At 44.6% G+C, this 17,323-nt stretch overlaps 1 protein-coding gene across 2 annotated transcripts in view; it reads left to right on the top strand.

The window, feature by feature from the left end:
* Positions 1-1,100: 1,100 nt before the first annotated feature.
* The window catches only part of CLTCL1 (clathrin heavy chain like 1), a 31,498-nt gene continuing 15,275 nt past the window's right edge, over positions 1,101-17,323 (top strand). The window contains exons 1-11 of one of the 2 annotated variants that reach the window (XM_026037729.1): positions 1,101-1,147; positions 8,080-8,287; positions 8,937-8,939; positions 12,338-12,606; positions 12,890-13,051; positions 13,829-13,942; positions 14,241-14,414; positions 14,703-14,900; positions 15,463-15,663; positions 15,789-15,941; positions 16,551-16,673. In XM_026037729.1, the coding sequence (XP_025893514.1) occupies positions 1,106-1,147; positions 8,080-8,287; positions 8,937-8,939; positions 12,338-12,606; positions 12,890-13,051; positions 13,829-13,942; positions 14,241-14,414; positions 14,703-14,900; positions 15,463-15,663; positions 15,789-15,941; positions 16,551-16,673 (1,647 nt within the window). In that variant the 5' untranslated portion in view covers positions 1,101-1,105. The remainder of the gene's footprint in view (positions 1,148-8,079; positions 8,288-8,936; positions 8,940-12,337; positions 12,607-12,889; positions 13,052-13,828; positions 13,943-14,240; positions 14,415-14,702; positions 14,901-15,462; positions 15,664-15,788; positions 15,942-16,550; positions 16,674-17,323) is intronic. The other variant, XM_026037730.1, reaches the window with a different exon arrangement.

The following is a 17,323-nucleotide window of genomic DNA, read 5'->3' as shown; positions in this document are numbered from 1 at the left end:
TTAAACAGAGCGAGCAAGCTACAAAACCAGAGAGCAAAAAATAGCAGTTAGGGATTTAGATAATCGGCACAGTGAAGTGATTGAGAGGGACGTGAAGCTGGATGGGGCGAAAACGCCCCAAATTGCACCAAAACGGTGAGAACGGGCTGTGAAGCCCCTCAGTGTGCGGGTGACCCTCAGACCGGGGTTAGGAGGGAGAAGACCCCGCTTGTGTGGAGTGGGGTTTCCACAGGGAAACCCGGCCTGGTGCGGGCAGCTCCCAGCGTGTGGAAAAYGGATGGGGTAAATTCAGTGAAAACAACGAGGTTTCAACCCAAAATGTTTTTGGAACGGTTMTGATCTGCCATTTGGCTTCGCATCTCCGAGGGGGCCTTGCTCGGCTTCCCTCAGCAACCCGCAGGCGAGAGAAGCCCATTTTAAAAAAATAATAAAGACCGTCTAAGCGGGGGGGAGTTCTCCCCTAACGGCGCCATTCGCGGAGCGGGGCCCTGAGATACGGGATGCTCCGGTGCGGGCTGCGCTGCGGCACCGCGACGGTGCCCGCGCCCCCCGCGGCCTCGGGCGACCCCGCGGCCTCGCCGGGCACGGAGGCGCGGGGCGGGGGTCGAGGCCGGGGGGGGGCAGGACCCCCCCGCAGCACCGGGACGGAGCCGCCGCGCCGGGAGGGGCGGTGGCGCCCCCCGCGCTGGTCACGTCACGTGACCCGTGCGGAGGGATACCTGGGCCTGACCCCCCCTGTGCGCACCCCGCGCCTCGCTGCAGCCCTGCGAAGTGTGATTGTGGGGGGGGGCGGGTGCCCCCCGCCCTCGGGAGCGTGGCGGCGGGGAGCTGCCGCGCGCACTGCGCCGGAGCCGGGGACAGCGGGAGCCGCGCAGGGCGGCGGGGAGCGCGGGGCGGGCGACGGGGCGGGGAAAGAGGCGGCGGCGGCGGCGGGGAGGGACTATTTGAGGAGACCCTGTCAGGCCGGTGAGGTGCGGAGGGATCTGGCCGCGCTCGCGCAGCGCCATCCCGAGCGAGGGCACCGCGCCTGCGCCGCCCCCCGCCCCCTCCCGCCCGGCGCCGTGTGGGGTGCGCGGCGCTCCCGGCCCCGCTCCCGGCCGCAGCCATGGCCCAGATCCTGCCCATCCGCTTCCAGGAGCACTTCCAGGTGAGCGCTGCCACCGAGGAGGTGTGTGTGGGTGGGGGGCGCCTCGTCACCCCCACCCCGACCCCCGGCGGGGCCGCGGTGGCTTTGGCGGCGGTTTGCGGGGGCGGCCCCGGTTGTGCAGAGTCACTCGCTGCCCGCGGGACTCGGCGGGGGGCGGGGGGGCGCCGCGGGTCCCGGGGGCAGCCCCGCTCCGTCCCGCCCCGGCGGCACCCCCTGTGTCCGTGTCCCCCCCCGCTCCGGGCGGCGCGCGGTGTCCCCGTGGGCTCGCGGCGGCTCCGCGGGGCGCGCGGTGCGCGGCAGGAATGGGAGGAATTCGCCAAATGAATGGGAGCGCAGGAAGCGGAGCGGGCGAGTCATCCCCCGCCGCCCCCTGCTGTCAAACCGGGCGTCCGTCCCGGAGCGCGCCGGGCCGGGGGCGGCCCCTGCCCCCCGGGGAGCCCCGCGGGGCGCCCGGCCCGGGGGCGCCTCCCGGTGCCTCCGCGGTACCCCGTCCTTGCCCTAGGGGAGCACGACGCCTGCGTCCTCGGGCCTACCGTGAGCAAGGAGAATTGAATGCAGGAAAGCTGCAGTGTCTCTTGCTCCCCAGCACGGCAGCGTGGTTTTTCGTTTTTCTTTATTTATGATGAAAATGAATCTCTGAGGGCTGCAGCAGAGCTCTCCCTCAGAAGTGCGAGGTCAGGGTGTATCTGTTGTTACTCACCTCAGTCTGTGTTGCAGCAAGGAGATACGTRTATCGAGCAGCCAGCGCTGATGTCCCCTGGGCCTCTGCAGTCGGGATGAGAACATCCAGCCTGGGATGTCTTGGGTGCCGCTGGGCCCGTTGGGTGACCGTATGTTTAGTATCGTCCAACTYGGTGCGGTCAGCGCTGGCCTTGTGGTGCTGGTGGCCCCTGTGGCTTTGGGTGGGGGGCTCGCAGTGCTCCAAGGGAGCTTTACTGAAGTCAGGCTCTATTTTTGCTGCCACCTGCTTTTGCTCTTAGCGGAGCTTGATCTTTTTGGAAGGAGCAGACCTGTACTCAAGGGATTTGTCTCCCGGGGTGGAGGCTGTGTTGCAGGGAATCGGGATATTTTGGGACCACAGCCACCAGCGTGTGGGGCTGAGCTGCCCTTTGGGGTTTACTCTTTCTTGCCTCCCCCACCACTCTGAGTGTAGTAGCTCCAAAATAGTGCTCTGCTAATGAGAAACTGAGATTAGCAGCGTGGAAGAGGAATGTGGTCGGCCTCCTCAGTGTTGCTTCTGCTTTTGTCTCCCCATGGCAGGAGGAATGGGGAGGGAAGTCGGAAGGAATGTGGGAACTGGTGCTGTTTGCTCTGGCCGGGTGTCTGTGGTGCACTTATCAGCTCTAGCTTAATAGTATGTGGTGTAAACATCTAGAGTCATGAATAAATGATACGTACTGCTTATTCTTGGCTAGTAGGGAGTTGGACTATAAGAAGGTGAAGCCTTGAGTCCTGTCCGTAAACACTCCCTGTCTCCCAAGTGTAGCTTTATCAGCCTAATCTCCTTTGCCAGGTTCCTTCCAAGAAGTTGGCTTGGCTACAGTTAAACTGTCATACTTAAAATGAGTAGTATGACAGATATACTACACTGCTTTCGGATGTTAAAGAAAATGCAGCATATTACAGTTGTGCTATGGATGAGTAATCCCACATTAAATCTCTGCAGTTTAAGGCAAGCTGTACTGTTTTTACCTGTAGCCGTTTTAATATGGCCTTAAGTAATTGGAATAGCTGTTGATTCTGTAATCGCTCGGTTCCAAATTCGGCTTGCTACTGGCAGAACATTATTTCACTTCAGTTCAAACTCTTGGAAGAGACAGTTGTACACATTTAGTAGGAGGGGAGTTGAAGTGTTACAGAGAGTGTTCTCCAGAGAAGCTAAACAGCAGTTGTAACACTAAATACTGAACTCTCCTCTCCTGCTGTTCCTAGCTGTAAGTGGATAAACAAGTGTGAAGTGAAATAGCAATCTTGGTCCATGTGAGACTGGAGGAGGATAGGGATGTGTAGACTGTTTACACTGCTTGTGGAGCTCGCTTTGCTGTGTTGCTTGTCCTCCTGAGTGAGTCTAGCTTGTTAAACCTGTGCTTCTGCCAGCTCTAGTGCAAGTTATATTTGAAGGCACTGTAGCTTATATGGAGCTCCTCCATGATGAAAGAGGAGACTAACTAGTAAAACAAGATGGTCAAGATGAGAACAAACCCAGGTCTCACTGTTTTAGCTCCCTTCAGTGCAGCTGAAGAATTGTTTTCAGATCAGATGCATCAGTAGTTATGAGTCTTTCAGAATCTCCAAAGAATTGTATCTTGCTCTCCTAATGAAGGATATCTTGGTTAAATAAAGCTTTATAGCAAGAGGCAGTGGGTGGTGGGGAATAAAGTAAGGACTTGTATTTTGTCCCTGCATCTAGTGACCGACCAGCTGTATCGGAGGCAGACTAGGCTGGCCTTGCTGTGGTGAAGAACTGCTGCCTAGGAACCTGACTGAACTGCAGTGTTTARTTCAGTCCTTCTGTGGGAACAGTGAATAATAATTCACGTTCCCCAGACTGAACTTCTCCAGTGGGTTTGTAGTTGATATGGGGATGTCATAAAGAAATGTGTATGTTAGTGCATAAAGTGCAAGCAATATAACTGGAGTTTAATGATGCTCTTGATTAAAATTGATTTTTTTTCTTTTAAGAGCAAAGCTATGACTAAGTAAAGCTTGCCCTCATACACTTTTGAGGGTGCTTGTTGTTGTCTTGTTTTTCTCCTCTATTTTTCAYTAGCAAATATATCTGCTAAGCTGCAGAGAAAGAAATTGGCTGCCTGAAATCTCAGGTTCCTAGGTTAGGTGCTCTAACCCCTAGATGAATGACACATGTATCTGTAAAACATGTTCTAAACTCTCTTAAATAAGAGCATGGGCCTTTAAGCACATGTAATATGAAGAAGTTATGAGCATGGYTTAAACTTTTGATGTGTAAATCTGTGCGTGGTCATGCAGCACTGAGAAACTGAAGTATCCTGTTTTTAAACATAAAGGGATGTAAATTTATGTCTGTGTTCTGGACAAAAACAACYTTCATCTTACTTGAATACTCTCTGCCTGAGAGTTCTTGTCAAGAGTTACTATTTGTTGTGCAGTAATCCTGACCTGACCTGAACTATAGTGGCTTTAATGGGTTTGTTTTGGCGGGACATGCAGACTTAAAAACACTTGGATATTTTCAATTTGGAAATAACTCCTTTTGGACTTGTACTAAAAAGGCAGGGCTAAATATGATGCCTTAATTTAGCTATTTACTGTTGAAGAGATCGTATTTATTCACTGGATTGAAGAGGGCCCTATGTATGATTGGGAAGCTCATAGAATTGGTGATTTAATCCTGATTGCTTAACACAGAGCAGCAGATTTCAGTGCATCTTTGAGGATGAATGTGTGGCTGAAACTGCAGCTAAAAGCCACAAGCCAGTGGACTTCAGCTCTTGTACATGGCTTTAATGTCCCTCACCTGCCAAGACRGGGAGAGCTGCAGTGGGACATTGGCATGGAGGAGAATCAGGAGGTATCTGACAATTATATGAGCTTCCTTGGTGATYTTATGACTTGACTCTATATAGCCATGCAAGCAAAATAATTTTCAGGGCTAAATTGCATTTCATTCTTGTTTCTTTGTACTGCATTTTGTATGATACATACGCTCACAGGGCTTCTAGCAGGCCTGGTTTAAAATCTAGATACGTATGGCCTCTAAGCCCTCTTCTTTTCTAATAGGCTTTAAAAAAGCCCCATGGACTACCTCRTAAAACACTTCCACTGGCTCCTGAATGGCACTAAATTGCAATAGAGTCTCTTACTGAACTGTGGGGGSATCTTGAATTCTCTCTATTACTCTGACTCCAGCACTTAGCTGATAGTAAGTTCCAAGTATCTGGGTGTCAGTGTTAAACCAGACATAACCTAGACTTAAATACTTTCCATAAGAGACATGGGCTTAGGTTGAAGACTGTTGGCATAGGTGTCTAAGTTGGTTTGTGCTGGCTCAGCCTTGACCACGTGTCCCACAGAAAGGGAAGCGCACTGGGAAACCCGATATTGAGCCGAGCTCTGGTGTAAAAACATCTCGGCTGCATTGCTTGACAAACTCCACTGTACTAGTAAAGTGGTATGGAAAAGAGATGACTGCTGAATCTTAGATTAACCTTGTATTTTGTCSTAAATGGTAGGACTTGCATGCTGTCACTCAAATGAGAAAGTAAGGGATATATTTCAGGTTGATATTCACTGTGTCAATAAGATATCAGTGTCTGCAAGATGCTTAGGTTTGGCAGGCAGTGGTCTAACCCAACCTGCAGTAGTAGTGGCATCAAGGAAACAAAAAATCTTTGTTAGCTGATCCATTTGTCCTGATGGCACAGATAATTTTCCCCTGTAAGTGCACAGGACAGGCATTAGGGAGGCCCTTGCGAAGCAGCCTGATGCCCTTCCCTCTGCTCTGAGTAACCTGTGTGGGCTTGCGTAGCGATTCTTGTGTTCAGTGACCAAAGGTGCAGGGTGGGCTAAAACCATGAAAAGAGGCTCTCACAGTAAACAACTTTGAGAAGCAGAGTTCAGCGTTGCAGGATCTTTCYAGAAGAAATCAATTTTATGCAAGCAGTGCTCTCAGCCTGAGAAGCACAGTTAAAAATGAGAATTTGGTGGCAAGGGAGGTCTGTTGTTTACTACAAAAATAAATTGCAAAATCCCTTTTTAATGTATATAGGACTTCAGTAGTGACTTGYATTGCCCTGTACTTGAGGCAATGCTGATGCCTATCTATGGTAGAAGGAATGATGATGACTTAATGCTTTCATCTTTACTTAGTAGAAAAGGGATTCTAGCCATGCTCTTAACTATAGTCACAAGGAATATACTTCTTCACTGCTTTCATATTGCAGGACCAYGTGTTTTCTGAAGAGGTTACGTACTGCTCCCCTGATGGAAAGAAGGCCAGTGTTTTTAGGCTACTCAAGTGCAAAGCTTTGTCCTCCTTCACTGTAAGGCTGCTGTATTTGCATTGACATCCTTTAGGAAGTACTGGCAGTTTGCCTTTAGAAGATGTGACCGACTCCCCCCACCAAAATAGCAAGGATGGCAGCGTTACTCATATATCATTTAGTGTAATAGTTTCCAAAAGCATTGCTGGCTGTTAGGATAGTTAAAACTGGAAGTGAAGTTGTAATACTGAAACTCGTGCAAGGTCTTATTTCCTTCAGTGAAGCTAGCTACAGAAGTGTTGTACTTCAGACCAGATTTTGAAGCAAATAACCTTGGACTCAAAGCTGAGCTCGAAGTAGGCAGATGCCTCAAGATTTTCACTATAAAGAAGGAGCCTCAAGCGTGGCCTCTTGAGGAGCACGTCAAATAAAAGCATGGTGACCGGGAAAGGCCTTGACGAGTCTGTTTCTGTTTCAGCACTCTGAAAGCATTACCCAAGTTTGGATTAATTAAATCAAGTTTAGAAACTTGGCYATGTTTCAGGTAAATCTCTTGACTACTCTTATGATGTGAATTTTCTAATTTATGAGAGACTAGATGGACTCCATCGATTATCTTTTGGCACGAGTGCACTTAACTAGCTTTTACTTAAGCGGTTATGTAGTATTCTACTTAAGTACTTCTGTAGTGAGGAGTCAACTCATGAGTCTCAGTTACTGTGAGAGATTTCTGGGAGGGAATAAACATCTTTTTACATCTGCACACGTTTCTGTGTTGCGTTGTCGGAGCTCTAGAATGTCAAGATTAGCAGTTACTGAGTTGAATGGTTCTTCAGTAGTAATGAGCTAAACTGCAGACAGAAACAATTCCTGAAGCTCAGCTCTGGTACAAAACTTCTCGTTATCTGCTGCATATCCAACCTACGGGGTAATAAGTGACTCTATGTAAGCTGTAAAAAGCCATGATCAGCCACATCAAAGCACAGGGGATAGCGTTTGTGACACCACGATGTGACTTGTTGCCCTTGGGGTTTAGGCTATTGCACAGAAGCAGTGGTGGTTAGTAAGACAGGAAGGAGTGTAAGGAATGATACTGCTGGTAGCTACTGAACTCGAGCTTCGGTGGAGCTGATACAGTTAATTTGCTTGGGAAAAATACCGCTTATCACAACTACTGTTATATAAAATGTATCTTGCATCCATGCCCAACTGATGCATGCTGCATGGGTAGCTGTGACTTGCTGTAGACCGATGGAAACAAAGTGGTACTCGCTTAGGGTGGCCACATTTCTGTTAACCTGATATTGTGAAGGATTGGAAACAAAGTTAGCCCAGAACCATTAAAGTGAGGAGTGATCACCTTTTAGGTGAGTACACACAGCAGCACAGAACAACTTATTTACATTAATAACAACTGTAATGCAAGATATGTAGGTTTTTTTAATTAGACATAAAGTTGGAGGGGATGGGAGAAAATATGTAGAAATCTCCGAGCTGTTGAAGMTTACTGGAATACCATCTTAGAGAAGGGGAGACAACATTTTTAACGTGTCTCCTAGCTTCTACTGTAAGAATTAGACTGTCAGAGGAAGCAAGATGAACACAGATCCACCTTTAAGAACAAGACATTGAAAGCTATGCTGAACTGAATTAGTGGTACAAACAGCTGCCGCTTTTCTCTAAGGCTCTGGAATCTTCTGCAAACCTTAGTGCTGGTTATTAGTACCAGGCTGAGCAAAAAATACTTACTCTTTTTGTACCTGTTAGTGTGAATAACACGACTTGGTTATTGTCTTTAACTTGTATCTGTAGTTCTTTACCTATGGGATTTAAAACTTTAAATTACTGTTCCAGAATATATACCCTTGCCAGGGGAATATGCTTGTCTTGCGTTACACTCTGGAAATCTATACGTAATAATGGTTCTTCAACATGAGAAGGGTAATAAGTCACTGTTTGCTCCTTTTCTAGCTCCAAAACTTGGGCATTAATCCAGCAAACATTGGATTCAGCACCCTAACAATGGAATCCGACAAGTTCATCTGCATCAGGGAGAAAGTGGGAGAGCAGGCGCAAGTAGTGATAATTGATATGAGTGATCCAACAACACCCATCAGACGTCCAATTTCTGCTGAAAGCGCCATCATGAATCCAGCTTCTAAAGTAATTGCATTGAAAGGTGAGTTTTTTATTCCTCTAGTGTGAACCCTACTGGTTAGTTATATTTCTGCTTAGTTTGGCCCTTAGGCTTAAGGCTTGTGCAAACTTTTTAAGAATGTACGTTGTAATCAGAACTCTTGCCTGAACTCGCATGCTATGTTTCTGGTGGTGGGTATTTCAGTACTCTTTGGATGTCTTACTTTTTCCCAGGAGGTGTGAAATATTTAGGAGGCCACCGTGGCCCATCCATTAGGARTCTCATCCTCAGTGAGGACTTGGCCAATGCGTAGTGTACTCTATTTTTGAAACAAATACTGTAAACATACTTGGTATAGAGATAAATGGAGGTGTAGAGCCACTGTTAAGCTCTACTCCGTTCTTTGACCCTTTCCTGTAGCTCTGAAGAGCTTGGTAGATACCAACAAAATGGCATGACAGCCAGTAGCTACTCTAGCCTGAACTTGAAAGCACCTTAGATTTGGCACTCATGAGATACTCAAGATGAGAGACCTCCCTGCTCCTCAGTTACCTGTGGTGTTGACCTTGACCCTGAGCTTCCTGTGCTGTAAGAATAATCCTTAATCGAAATTGGTGACTTCTGGTGTTTAATCTCAATAACTGATCTGTTACTGACTATGTACTTTTCTTCCTGCATCTTGTCTAAACAGATGGTGAGTGAACTTTGTCGTGACATTTTATGTTCGGTAATACTGAATGGTCTAATCTCATAAAAAGTACTGAACTTTGAGTAGCCATTTGTCAGTTCACTTCATAGCCAGATGGGGATCTTAGTCCTCAACTGGTATTACAGTGAAAATGTTCTCTGTTGGCTTGTTGCTAACTAGTTGGTTGCTTTGGCTATCGACTGTACTGAGCAAAGGATGACAGTGAGTGTGCTGTAATGGTATGTAATGTGTATGTAATGGTAGTACAGTTGGTAGACAAAACCTGGCTGCAATACTTTTATGAGAGACCTCTGCTAGCATGCCCTGTGTGCTATTCATTTCTGCCTAAATGTGGTCCTTGGTGTATAAAGTCGTGGTGAAATGACCTGGGGGTCCAAGAAATAACTGGTGATGGAACTGCTACTGAAYATGTAACGGCTGTCTTGTGTTCTAAGGCTTTTATTGACATTAGGGGAAAAGTAATCTATTCAAGTTTGACTTTAGCTGAGACTGCGATTCAGCCAGATGCTTATGTGTTGCTAAGAACTGCCCCATCTGGGAGATGGGTAGAGGTAATAATGAAAAGATCAATTCCTGCTGTGTTAGAATTCACTGTTCTTGATCTTGGACCCCTTTAAACCAACCTTATTAGCAAGGAAAGTGCATCCTCTATACTCACTATCCTTTATCCAGCTATACTATCCTTTATCCAGTCCAGCTCTTAAACTGTCAACATTTTTTTTTCTTCTTTTTCTTCCTTAAAACCCAAACCCCTAACCTACTAACTAAACAGATCATCATCAGCTTTGAACAATCTAGCTTTGTTCTTGCCAGTGTCAGACTTGCTCACAAGGAGCATTGTTTGATGCGGAGAGAACAGATGTGTTTAAGTATATGATGCCACATTGCTGAGCCAATTGGTCAGATATTTAAAAATCATCTTTTACTGTACACATAACCTAATGACTAAAAGGTGGTAGGGAAAAGAGGAGCAATAAAATAAAAAGGAGCAATAAAGTAAGTGTGTTACCTGAGATGACAAGAACTAGACTAAACTGCGCTGAAGACATTGTTTGAGTTAGTCTGTCACCCCAAACTTTCCCTGCTGATTGACTGAGACTTCAGTGGTCCAAACTGTAGCATACCGTGTATGTACTGTGATTGGAAGTTGCTCATAATCTGGGGATTACTGAGCAAGAAACATACAATCCCACTCTCAAGCAAGAAATGAAATGGTTATTGAGGTAAGCTGATATACAGTCTGCATATTTCATTTCTGGATTGCATGTGGCATTCTCCTGTTGTAGCAAACTTTATACTTTGTCTATGATTCTCATGCTTTGCTCTGTATCGAGAGTACTCCCCAACCTGTGTGAGCAAGTGGAGAATGCAGCACTTGAGGGTGCTTCCATTCTTTGCAGAATGGAGAAACTTCATGCTCCAGTGAACTGAAATGTAAATTCTTGTGCCAGTGTTCAAAAACGAATCTGCTTCCTTGACTCCATCTGTATAGATTAGTCTGAGATGAGGAAAGTGTAACAAGTTTGGATTTTTATCTCACCTTTGCCTAAGAAAGCACTCTGGTATACTGAAGACTCAAACTGAGCGCCTGCTCTTAACAACTGTGGCTTTATAGCAGGCTCAGCTTGTTCTTATCTAAGCTACTGAATTATTGTAGCTAGTTTAATTACAGTTTAGAGCTCTCAACTTTACATTTCCTTTGTCTAACCTAAAGAATAATGCTGTTATGGACCCTGTCATCCAGTGCTACCTGGCTGACTAAGCTTCTAAAGCTGTGTTCATTTTTTGGAGTACCATGAGCTCATCTCTATCAGTCTCTTGTATATTCTGAAAGCTAGGGATATCTTGCTTCCTTTTCAGGAAGACTGAATTCCAAAGCAGCTTCTATATGCATACACTGGCATTCTCTTTGGGATGATGGTGACTGGAGCTCTTCCAGAAGAACCCCTTGCATGCCTTCTGGATGAGAGGCTGTGCTGTGCAAGCTCTAATATTGATCCCTTGATAGCACTAGTCTACTGCTGGGTGAATTTTTGGGAGCAGTGTATTGACCGTGCCGGACGGCAGTCACTTTTCAGCTGGTTTTAGGCCTGGAYTTGCTGCATATGTACAATACAGTAATGTCGTGTACAGCAGCTGGCAAGACCTTCAGAAATGGTTCTGGTTTCAGGAGAACTTCAGCAAAGCTAGCAAGCTGTCCTAGGAACCAGTTCATCAGGTTAGTTTATGCAGTCGCTCTTGGGATCCAGCATAAATGCTCTGAAATGTTGACTTGTGCCTTTTGATGCCTAATTAGCCTGTATAATCACTTCATTATATAAATTATTACTAAAGCTTTGTAGAGCAGTGAAGTTTGTGTTGACGGGGAGTCTTGGATGCAGCTCCCCAGTGGACAGCAGTCTTTACCTGTCGAGACTTCCCAGCAGAAGGGACATCTACCACTTAGCAGTAGAACTTCTGCAATATTACTATCACAGAAAACACTTCTGAAATGGGTGAGATTGACAGCATTACAAGCCAAACTCAAGCAGTTTGAGTGGATGTCTTATGAACAGAAAGCAATATTTCTAGACCTGACTTTTGTCTCCAGACAAGTAAAACATGACTCTGTTTTCCTGAAATAATATTCTTTTATCCTCTGAGTACTCAGCTCACTGAGTTCTCTCAAATATTAGTGTTAATAGTCTACTAGCTTCTCTCGTGGTCAAAAGAAATGCAAAAGTTAAGCTTAAGTCTATTCTTTAGTTACCCATGTCATGCAATGGTAGTCTAAACAACAGATCTTTCTGTAAACTCTCTGATCTTCTTACTCTGTCCTTTCTAATAGGTGTTTGTCATATTGCTGTTATACAAAATCTCTCTATTTCCTAGTTGTGTGGAGTCTCTCCAACTCCAACAAAAATAGGATGGAAGCTGTAGTCTTCAGGTATTTCAAGGGCTGTTGTAAGTTTCTTGCTGTTGGRCTCAGTCTAAGTGATCTAAAGCAGCTACTGAATTGACACAAATGGAAGCCGCTTTTTTATTAATAACATTGAGTATCATTTACGAGCCAGATCTAACGTAGTATACCAGTTCTGCTACTTAAAAAGTTGCACTGCTTGTGTGGCTTAGACAAACTGTCCTTCCTAAATGTTGTAGTTAGCCAAAATACCTGTACTTGTCAGTTGTTGACTACACTGTCCATAAGAAGATTTCCTTTTGCTTGTGACGGGTGGAGGGAATTCTTTCTGTTGCGAGTCAAGGAGCCTTAGTCGGATGCGAGAGGGCACTTAGTCTGTGATGTTACTGGAGTAGCAGGTTAAACAGTGCCTGTAAATAGGCAAACCAAGGCTGGCTGCTGTAGTAATTGGGTCTATGCTGTTTCTTGGGTTTTGTCGCACCAGCTGGCAAGACTCTTCAGATCTTTAACATCGAGATGAAAAGTAAAATGAAAGCCCACACTATGGCAGAGGAAGTGATCTTCTGGAAATGGATATCTGTGAATACAGTTGCCTTGGTGACAGAGACCGCAGTCTACCACTGGAGCATGGAGGGAGAATCTCAACCCCAAAAGATGTTTGACAGGCATGCAAGTCTTGCAGGCTGCCAAATCATCAATTACAGGACAGATGAACACCAAAAATGGCTATTACTGATAGGAATTTCAGCACAGGTAAGTTTCTTGGAAATATTATACTATGGAAGTAATCAGGGAAGCATAGATCCCACTTTCCTTCATTTAACAACTGTTATAATTCTTCATTTTCCTTTTTTCTACAGTTTCTTGTAGATCAAAATTTCAAGAATATTGRATAGGAATAACTTAACCCTTTAATGTGTTTAAAGCTCTAAGGGGATATAAGGGATACTGCATCTATTTAGTTCACTTTCCCATAGGTCTTACTGTAAACATCAAAATCTTATCTCTAAGAGCTGCTCTTTCTTCTTGTTTCTAGCAAAATCGTGTGGTTGGTGCAATGCAGCTGTACTCGGTTGACAGAAAAGTGTCTCAACCTATCGAAGGCCATGCGGCTGCTTTTGCAGAATTCAAAATAGAGGGAAATGCCAAACCTTCCACGCTCTTCTGTTTTGCTGTGAGGAGTCCTGCAGGGGGCAAGGTAAATGCTTCAACTGTTTGATTTTTCTTGATAAATTAGAATTCAGTATGACTATAACTTCAGTGACTGCGCAGTTCAGTATATGCAGTTGTATATGGTTGTTTTTAAATTGCTTTCTTTCAGTGGGATTAAAAACTGCAAAAAGTCTGTAGTGCCTGAGTGGCACTTAAACATAAGGACAAATAAAAACACAGTAAGAACTATACTAAAGGTATCGAAACATTGATTCATATCTCACGTGACCTTTTGTGCATACAAAATTATTTGCCATTAATCTGCCTCTTATGTTTTTGGATCCATTAGAGAAGAGACTAGATAAATGTGAATACTGTAGATTCTTTGCATGAAACTATTAGTGAAATTCAGTAACAGTTCAGTATGGTATAATTGCTGGCAGTTTGTAAAGAGTTGAGGTAACACTGAAAGGTTTTGTGCTTTCAAGTCTTATCATGCATAAATTGCTGGTAATTGACAGCAAGTCTTACTTCAAACATCTTGAACAAGTTGTTTATGTGTCGGAGAGTAGGAATATACAGTCTGCTGTCAGAGAAAAACATGTTTTCCTTGGCTTTTCCTGGCCTTTGTTCTAGCAAGTTCTGAAAAATTTTGTCCCAACTGATTTGAACCACAGCTGTTCAGAATGCACTGCTTCAGACTTGGCAGTTATTAATCAGCCAAGTGGCAAGTGACTTTTGAGCAGCTTCTGGAAAGAGGAGCTTCTTTCCTGTGCGGATGTACTTGCAGACAACTTTGTGACATGCCGTCTTTTCTTCCTAGCTGCACATAATTGAAGTTGGTCAGCCAGCTACGGGGAACCAGCCRTTTGTGAAGAAAGCTGTTGATGTGTTTTTCCCACCTGAGGCACAGACAGATTTTCCTGTGGCAATGCAGGTAAATGCTTGSCTTGAACGTGTCCTTAAGTCACTTAACAGCTAAACTGGAGTTCCTCTCTGCTTAGTTGAATTACAGCTCTAAATGTCCRGCAAAGCTATTCATTGCTTCTGAGTTGGCAAAGAGGAAGCCTGAAGCTATATTTGTTGTCAGCATCAGTGCAAAGGCATTTCACTGCAGTATAGTCCTGTCATGAGGCTAAAGGCAACTGTCTGGGGTTTCTTTTCTTTCTCTCTCTTATTTTTTTCTGTTTTTCAATGTAGTCAAGACTAAGACTGCCATACTTATCTTTTGACAGATTGGAGTTAAGCATGGTGTAATCTACCTGATCACAAAGTATGGATATATTCATATGTATGACTTGGAGTCTGGAGTGTGCATCTACATGAATCGTATTAGTGCTGATACTATCTTTGTCACAGCTCCTCATGAACCTACCTCAGGCATTATTGGTGTGAACAAAAAAGGACAGGTAACAAATCCACATATGCTTGCTTTTTTTTTTTTTTTYTTTTTTTTCTCCTCTCTCTTCCTTCTTCTAATGTTTTGGTAGACTGTAACAAATTTCACAGAAGAAAGCAGCTACTGAGTGATCCTTATGTGCAACCTCTACTTACACAAAACTGAAGAGGAAGAAATCTGCTCATTCTTCTGAATAACCTGCTATATCACTGACAAGCTGTGTAGTTGCAGCTTTGYTATATTTAACAGTAGATATATAAAGGATAGTACTTCTCAGGTTTACTTTTGTCTTTTCCAGGTGCTTTCTGTATGTGTTGAGGAAGACAATATTGTGAACTATGCTACTAATGTTCTCCAGAATCCTGACCTGGGTCTGCGTATGGCTATCCGTAGCAATCTGGCTGGGGCGGAGGAATTATTTGCCAGGAAGTTCAACACACTGTTTGCTCAAGGAAACTATGCAGAAGCTGCTAAAGTAGCAGCCTCTGCACCAAAGGTGGGCAACTCCAAAGCTRAGGCCTTGAAGTTGTGGGGACTGATTTAGTGTTATACTTTGCTGCAGTTACTCCACTGAAAACTCTAGGTTGGCTATGCTCCACACTGGATCCTCTTACTGAGAAGTGTGATTGAGAGTCAGTCCAGAGCAAGACCTGCAGTTATCCCAGGTGCTGATATAGGATGAGGACCCACTGGCTAACATGCACTTGACACTTAAGAACAAATGAAGTTGTGTAATACTAGCTTTACCTRTCCACGGTTGAGTTGTTTGTCCTGGATACTGTATTCCCCTGTATCCCACCGAGCAGCATCTGATTTCCTTTCCAACCTGAAAGGAACTGACTTAACTTGTTGTGGTCACCAGTTTCTTGCTAAACATCACTATGGCTTGGGTTTAATCCAGATCTGTCTACTACAGATCTTAGAATACATGCCTTAGTGTGTAGCTCGGCATAACACTTCTTTTTTTTTCCTCTCTTCCCCATCCCTGTTCACTGGCTTAGACAATTCATTTTAATTAAACATTCGCGATGTTTAATTAATATCTTGTCTCTCTGCAGGGAATTTTGCGTACTGGTGATACAATCAGGAAGTTTCAGAGTGTGCCTGCTCAGCCTGGGCAGGCATCTCCTCTGCTCCAGTACTTTGGAATATTGCTTGACCAGGGACAGCTGAACAAGTTTGAGTCTCTGGAACTCTGTCGCCCTGTATTACAGCAGGGCCGCAAGCAGCTTCTGGAGAAGTGGCTGAAGGAAGACAAGGTAGGCTGGGTCATCTAATCTAAATGTCTAATCTCCTTTTAGAAACTCTCTTCCAACCATTATGATTCTATTATGCTAGTTTAGTTCTGCCTTGCAACAAAATACTAATTCTGATTTTTTTTCAGCTGGAGTGCTCGGAGGAGCTGGGAGACTTGGTGAAAACAGCCGACCCAACCCTTGCACTCAGTGTCTATCTTCGTGCTAATGTTCCAAACAAAGTCATTCAGTGCTTTGCTGAAACTGGTCAATTCCAGAAAATAGTGCTGTATGCTAAAAAGGTGAAGTTTATTGCTTATAGTAGACTCATCTATGCTTAACCTGTACATTCTCAAGCTATCTTCTCTAAGATAAGCTGAGTGTCCATCACTCAAAGATAAGTAGCTAAGATTGAGAAACAGGTGTTTTCTTCATTCCCATAGTGCAGGTGGTAGTGTGTGACTAAGCTCTGCACAGTCTGCAGAAGTTAACTTGGAACATCCAGAATTACAGAAATATGATTTGCAAATACATAATTTGCAGTGGCTCGGGCTAATTCTAGAGGACAAAGATAAGGCTATTCTTAAATGCATTAGATGGGCATTTTTTCTGACTGTTCGCAAAACTACTATTTAAGCTTAGGGTCTTGCTTGTTAGTACCTTCAAAGGCTTGTTTGAAATGCTTTTTTTGTTTGTTTTGCCTAGCACAAGTTTAGTTATGAACTGGGTAGGTGAATGTTGAATCTTTGGTGCCAACAGGGGAGCTTTTTGCCTCAGATAAACAGGAAGATGAGGGTTTGGGCATGGCAAGCGTTACACCGGATGATAGTCAATACTGAAGAACCTCTATGCTTAAAAGAGGCTTAAAGCTGCTAGACATGCATGACGGATGTCTCTGCTGAAAACTCTAGGTTGGCTATACTCCAGACTGGATCTTCTTGCTGAGAAGCGTGATGAGAGTCAGTCCAGACCAAGGCCTGCAGTTCTCTCAGATGCTGGTACAGGATGAGGAGCCACTGGCGAACATTAACCAGGTGATGCCTACAGCGAGAGTACTGGTCTCTTTCTAGACAGAGGTAATAGCATAGTACCATTTTGCTGACTGGTAAGGCCAATTCAGGTTTCTAGTTGGCTTGGTTAGATAAGTTTGATTRCTATTCAGTTGTTATAGGCAGATGTGTTTGCAAGTTCCTGCAGAAGCTCTCTGACTCCTTACAGTAATCCTGATAGTGAGTCTGTTATTGTCTTCATCTAAATAGTAATGAGTGTTACAGTCCACTTAAAAGCTCCTGTTGCTGGCTCTAACTGAGCATACGTTAACTTGTCTTGTTCAGAGAACTTCCATGGAAGTTCATCTCTGGAAGATGGGCAAACTATCCTAAATGGAGTGCTGGCTCCCAAAGACTGCTTCAGGTGAATGGGCAGAAAAATAAGGCAATAATTTAGGTTATTAAATAACTAAAGGTATTAGCTTTTCTTACAGAAACTAAGTATTTCCTCTATTTGAACAGAGGAGGGATGGGATTTGCAAGTCATGTTTAACCAGTGGGTGGCAAAAAAACTGACATAATGGCTCAAAGTGATGCTCTCCTTGCATTCTAGAGACTCTACAGAAAGTGTAAAACGTGTCTCTCTACATTATCAAGGTACTAATCCTTTGGAAACAAAGGGGACACAACTGTGA

The sequence above is a fragment of the Nothoprocta perdicaria genome, unplaced genomic scaffold, assembly GCF_003342845.1.
Source record: "Nothoprocta perdicaria isolate Ctin4 unplaced genomic scaffold, notPer1 scaffold_2, whole genome shotgun sequence".
In the NCBI taxonomy this organism is placed as follows: domain Eukaryota; kingdom Metazoa; phylum Chordata; class Aves; order Tinamiformes; family Tinamidae; genus Nothoprocta; species Nothoprocta perdicaria.
The sequence above is the reverse complement of the archived record's forward strand: the minus strand, read 5'-3'. Positions and strand labels throughout refer to the sequence as shown.